The following is a 6,606-nucleotide window of genomic DNA, read 5'->3' on the forward strand; positions in this document are numbered from 1 at the left end:
TAGGAATACCATTTTATTAGCAAAACACCCTTAAATTCCAAATCCATTGTTCCAAGGGTCATGTTTGATGTTCACGGCAGGTGCTATATATGTCACTAAGGCCTAACCCTAATCTGTTCTTTACTTTGGACTAGTTGATTTGTGGGCGTAGTTACTTTTGTTATACTCTTTGTTTGTATTGTTCCCTTTGTGCTAATTTATTCTTCTTACATTTTTTCAATAATAATAATAATAATAATGTTATTCACATGCCTAATTTTTTTTTATCATTTAATTCTTAAAAAACATTAGTTAACATTAGCAAACAAAAATATTTTTTCTACGAACACATAAACCTAACTTTCAATTGTCAACATATATGAACCCAAGAACCCCGAGCACTAGTGTAAATAATAGGAATTATCTTGCTTCGAATGAAATTATCATTAGCCTTTATTCAACTTAAATGTGATTAGATCACCTAATTAACTACACATTTATAATCTTAAGTCCATTGCTAGAATCATAAAGTTATAAGATGATGGTGTTCAAAATTAGCTTAGGCCCAAAAATATGGTTTTAACTATTGGGAAGGTGGTGCCAGGACCTTGATTGCCTCATTTCATAAATGAAACATGAACGATGGATAATCTTTAACTAAATCAATAGTCATCCCTTTTTTTAAAATAAATTTACCTTTCCCTTTTTTATTATTGCATCTCCTCAAAACCCTCACATCATCTCACCTTAGGAAACCCTAGGACAGCAATAGTGTGCTATCCTTTAGAGAATCTAGCCATCATCAAACTGATTTAAATGTCGAGAATGAAATTTATGGGCCAATGCATAAATGAATTCATCTCAAGCGAACATTATTCTCACAAATGATGCACTTTGTTTTGCAAGTGGTCTGGCTTGCACCAAGGCCTTAGCCAGTGTCAAATAAAGTTCATAAAGATTACAAAGCAAATTTCCCCTATCTAGATGTTAAAACCATGCTGCTTCATGAGGAAGCAGATCCTATGTTGAAATGTTTAAATTTAATCAAACTACTTAAAGAGGATTATAAGTCCATTATGTTGTAGTGCCCCCAAATTCATTTTTATAAGAAATTATTTCATTCATTGGCACTAGGTTGCCCCTCAGATTTAGTCCCTTTAATTTTCTGTACTTTCTTAAAGAGAACTTAGCATTTTTTACAGTAGACTTCAAGTCTCCTTTGCACACTGCATCCTTAGAAATAACTTTGCAAGTAGGCTTTGCCCCTGGATTAGTGGCACAGGGATTCAGGCAAGGACTCCCTCACTTTTGGGGTCAGGTGACACCTAAAACCCAAAAATGGAGTTGCTTAGAAACGAAGTGATTTGGAACAAACTGGCTCAAACCTGTGCAAACCTAGGTCAGCTCTTGGTTGGCCCAATCCAATGAGGTTTCAAACCCAAAAAAAAAAAAGGCAAAAAGCATGCTAGGCCTTTTCTGGTAGGATGCATCTTTTGGATGTAGCCAACTGCCAACAATATCTTCGAATACCAAAGCAATAACCACTGTTTCTTTCGAAAAAATATTAGATACACCATATGTATACATCGATCTAATATGATTTGCTTTGCCCCTTGATTAGTGGTTGGTACAGGGATTCAGTGAAGAACTCCCTTCTATTGGGGTTGGGAGAAGCTTAAAACCCAAAAATGGAGTGACTTGCTTAGAAACTAGGTGATCTGGGACAAACTGGCTCAAACTTGTGCAACCTAGGTTGGCACTTGGTTGACCCAATCCAATGACGCTTCAAAAAAAAATGCAGAAAGCATGCTAGGCCTCCTCAGCAAGAATCCATCTTTTTGATGTAGCCAACTACCAACAGTATCTTCCAACACCAAAGCAACAGCCACTGCATCACCACTGCCTCTTCCTAGAAAATATTAGAGATACTAGATGCGTACACCAAATTTAATCCACATGTAAAAAATACACGCACGACAAATCATATTAAATCCGATATATACACCCAAATATCTAATAATTTCTTGCCTCTTCCAATATAACACATCCTCCAACACAGCATCCCTAGACTTCAAATTTGTTTACAAGAAAAAATAAGATCCTCACCTTGATTTTATGTTATATAATACACACCTATACATACATCCACACAAACTTTGTCATTAGTTTGCTATGGAGTTGACCAACTCATTCCACCACTCCAACCACCCAATGAGTTATTAAGTTTCTAAATGCATGAAATGACTGGTATACTACACAACTCTAGTAACGTTTCAGTTAACTTCTGTCATCCCAGCACAATGGCATTTTTTTACCCCTTTACCCACCAACTCCAATAGAAGTAGATGCAAATACCAGTTCAACATATTGATGCAGAAAATTTTACATTAGCAGGCAAAATACTAACTGTTTCTACAATCCAAATTTCCCATATTTATCAAATAAATGAAAGTTGTTGCCATTCTCCACAACAAAACATAAAAATATTAATTAAAAATCTAGATGACAAGTTTTCCAAGAAAGACCAACAGCACATTAAGAAAACAGTAATTGCAGTTTTTCATACCAACCCCACATAAAACTGAATGGCAGATCTACTGACTATATGTGCCCAGACTGGGAGAGGCAGGCTGTAAATGTTCTTTAAAAAATCTTTCTAATAGTGCAACAACAATCTGCAGATCAGTATGAAGTTACTTTGGGCCAATGTCCTTGAGAGCACAGATCTGCTCTTCTCCCATTGCAGACATCACACTCACAACCAGATCTTTCCCTTCAGCAAAACCATCCTTGATCTACAGTTGAGAATGGTAGAGAAGCACATCAGAACTCCAAAAACAAAGAGCATAATTTGAGTAGCAGAATAAGAATGATAATAAGTTTCCCCCACTTAACAGTAAAAACAGATTAAAGATTTTTAAAAAGCCTTCTCAAGTTCCAATTAATATCCTTGATCAAAACGGAGTTAACTTTGATGTCCAGATTAGAACAACATCAATGCTCCATTCTTTGTATTAAAGGTATTAAAGTAAAAGAAACAATAAATTCAAGTTTGCTATAAACCTGGGTCAGCAGATTGTCATCAGTTGGGAGCCTCAGGTCATCCTTGGTGTTACCATTCTCAGTCAGCAAACTCACCTGAAACATTCAGTACAGTGAGAAACCAAAATTCATGATAAAAGGAAGGTAGCAAGAAAGTATTGAGGAAATTAAACATACAAATCCATCCTCAGAAATATCAATCAGTTGGTAATCAGTACGATTCACATGGGGAACCTGAGAATAGAAATACAAATTGTTAAAAAAAGCATCAAATAGACTGCATTATTGCAAGTAAAATGAGATTAAGCTGCATACATCACAGTTATGAGAGGAGGGCACGATATCTTCAAGCTTTTTTGAACTGAAGATGTCGATCCCAACAAAGTGGCATTTTGCATGTCCATGCTTGCCAGTCTTTGATGTAGAAACTTCTACAACCTGTCACACAAAAGACAATGACAAGTTCGCCTAAATAAAGCAGCAATATTTACCACAGTTTTGGTTCAAAAGAAAAATAGACCAGAATTGTTATTTGAATAAATTTCAGGGAAGGCCTCTCAGCAGGGGAAAAAATTGGTTTTCAAATATAAAACATTTTCCATGCCCAAATGAAATTGTGAAGAATAAATATTCCAATTTTTAATTTTTAAGTTTTTGATAGTCAACTGTGACTCATTTTTAAAGCACCAAAAGAAAGGCACCATGGATATCAAGTACCCTAAAAACAGAACGTCAACAAAAAAAATTGCACAACACCATTCACTAGGTATAATTATCAAAGATTAAATAACAAACAAGAATGTTAAGTACATTCCCAAATCCCAAATTGAGTAAATGTTAGATAAATTTGAAGAAGAAGCATCAACCTGAAAAAACAAGTTCAAGCCAAGAGGCACATCATTCACCTTCACTCAGTTAAAGTTTCCCTCAAATGACCAATTTGTTCAGTCTTCAACAAGTCCCAAATTATATATGCAAGTTTTTCGAAAGAAAATTAATGTGGTGGCACTGATACTTCACAAATCCCAAATATCACCCACATGTACCTGAATCCATAATGCATGTGCATTTGCACACAGATATTTTCTAATATAATTTTTGGCGACTTGCATAAAAAGTGAAAAAACATTTCTGTGGTACAATAATCTCTTAACAAATCAACAAATATATTCCTTCCACATACAGGCTGCTAATAACCAGTCATGACCAAAAATATCAATCCTTATGCCATCTGTTTGATTATTGATTAGACATGTTATACAATACCACCACCTTTAAAGAAATAAAAATGAAACCACTAAATATAAGGACCTTAGTTGTGCAAAAGGCACTCAATAATAGAATGTTCAGCCGCTACTATGGCACATACATCTCTAGGTAGTTGCTAGTTATCAAGAAACTTTGTAACCAATTTGCAGGCTTGCATCAAATTCAATTTTTTTTAAAAAGCAACAGGATGTGTGTGATGCATAGATGGCCGTTCATGCACACAACAAAACCTCAATCAAATGTAAATCCGAAAAGTTCCTAAAGCGAATCAAGCATAAAAGATAATAAAACGTATCTTCCAGCAGAAGTGCAGAACAATCATATAGCAAAGCAAATGCCATAATAATTTCAAGAACAAACCAAAGCAAAAAAATAGAATACAAATCGATCAAATAAATCCTGCTAAACAATCAACAGATAAATAATGTATATCATAACACTTAAGAACAACATCGAAGCTGGTCGAGACCACCCCCACCCCAAAAAAAAAAAACCAAAACAGCAATCAGATGTAAATCCGAAAAAAAAAATCAAAAAAAAAATCAAAAATCAAACATAAAACGTAATAAAAGATAACTTGTACCACAGTGATTAGCAAAGCAAATGCTAGAATAATTTCAAAAGCCAATCAAAGTAATAAAAAACTAAAAAACCATCAAATAAATACCACAAAACAATCAACATATAGAGTAACATAACGCTTGAGGAAGACAACTGCAAATTGATCGAACCTCTCCTCCACCCCAACTACAAATCCATCAAATAAATACCACAAATCAACATTTAAATACTGTTTAACGTAACGCTTGAGGAAGATAACTGCATGCTGATCGAACCTCTCCTCCATCCCCACCCCTCCCAAAAATATATACAAATCAAAGCATGCTCGAATAATGGAAGAGAAATGTATAGTTCAAATTTTTTTCCAAAAGAATGATCAAATATAACAGAAACATAGATTTTTTAAAAGCAAACCCAATTCTCCCCATATTAGAAATAGCGATAAAAATATATGCATAAAGCAGACAATTTTTTTCTTAAAGATTAAAATTCAAGAATTCCACAAAGCAAAATTATCACAATACAGAATGATAAGTTCGGGTCAAAAATCAACAATTTCCTCAAAGAAAACATTGCAGATCTCGAATCAAATCACAATACCTTGCATGGGCGGGCTTTGATGACGATGTATCCGTTCTTACGGATGGTGCCAGCTTGTTGAGGGTAGGTTTTGGAGGCTCCGGCGTCGGCCTTTGACTCGAAGTGATGCTCCTCGTCCGACATGGCTCGCTCACAGACTCACTGGTTCAACCCGGATAGCTTTGGGTATCGAAGAACCGCAGAGTCCGAGAGTGCTACAAGTCGCAAGCTATATATAGTCTAGGGTTTTTTTCTGGCATTCGGATTCTACTTTAGTTCGGTTACTTGTAAACCGTTGATGACAGCATCTTGCGGCCCGACGGGACGGCCAATATGCGTTGCGTCTACTGGACGCTGACTATTGATTATTGCCTGATTTGAATTTCTACTTGGGATCAATTAGCGCATAATTCTCATCATGTTTGATTATGTTACCTGCGGGGGATATAGTTAGCTGACCACGATCTTCAATTGGCTTATAAAACAGCGAAACCAAAAATACTTATTTGCCCTTAATCCGAATAATTTGGGGGTTTTTTTTTTTTTTTTTTTTGGGCTCAGCTGTGTAAATTGAAACATTGTAATAGCTTATTTCTTGATACTACAACAATTAAAACAAAAGGCACAAAAGATAATTGATATTTAACAACTCTTTAATAAAATATTTTCCTTATTAAAATTTTAAAACTCGAACCTATTATTATATCCATAATTTCCATTCTTCCCTAAATACTAAGTTTAGGACAATGCAGAATGGCACATAACTAACCTATACATATTAAAGGAGGTCATTGTACCTCCAAATTTTAATCTCAATTTTCTCAAAATTTTGACAAATTATAAATATTTACTTAATATATATCTCATTCATCAAAACTTTAGAACTCTCAATTTGATTGGATAGTGTAAATTTAAAATGTGTTAAAAAAGTGTGATTCAGGTGGTAGTGTGGGTTGCGAGAATGCCTCTCATGAGATCAGGTGTTCAAACCCTCTTGGGCTCATTTCTACCCCTGAACTCCTGAATTTACCCTCCCTTTGGAGTTGTGGGGTCAACTTCAATGGGCGCAGGATTAGTCATGTGGACTGTAAAACAGACACGTGGATACCCGGTGCGTAATCCAAAAAAAAAGGCATAAAAGATAATTGATATTTAACAACTCTTTAATAAAATATT

At 35.0% G+C, this 6,606-nt stretch overlaps 1 protein-coding gene across 1 annotated transcript; it reads right to left on the reverse strand.

Moving 5' to 3' along the window:
- Positions 1-2,346: 2,346 nt before the first annotated feature.
- LOC131146443 (eukaryotic translation initiation factor 5A-2) lies at positions 2,347-5,809 on the reverse strand. Its single transcript, XM_058096056.1, has 5 exons — positions 5,452-5,809; positions 3,337-3,459; positions 3,199-3,255; positions 3,043-3,117; positions 2,347-2,774 (listed from the first exon to the last, which is right to left on the reverse strand). Exons 1-5 carry the CDS (start codon positions 5,572-5,574, stop codon positions 2,673-2,675), a joined length of 480 nt encoding a protein of 159 aa, XP_057952039.1. The 5' UTR covers positions 5,575-5,809; the 3' UTR covers positions 2,347-2,672.
- Positions 5,810-6,606: the final 797 nt, after the last annotated feature.

Source organism: Malania oleifera, chromosome 13, assembly GCF_029873635.1.
Source record: "Malania oleifera isolate guangnan ecotype guangnan chromosome 13, ASM2987363v1, whole genome shotgun sequence".
Lineage (NCBI taxonomy): Eukaryota > Viridiplantae > Streptophyta > Magnoliopsida > Santalales > Ximeniaceae > Malania > Malania oleifera.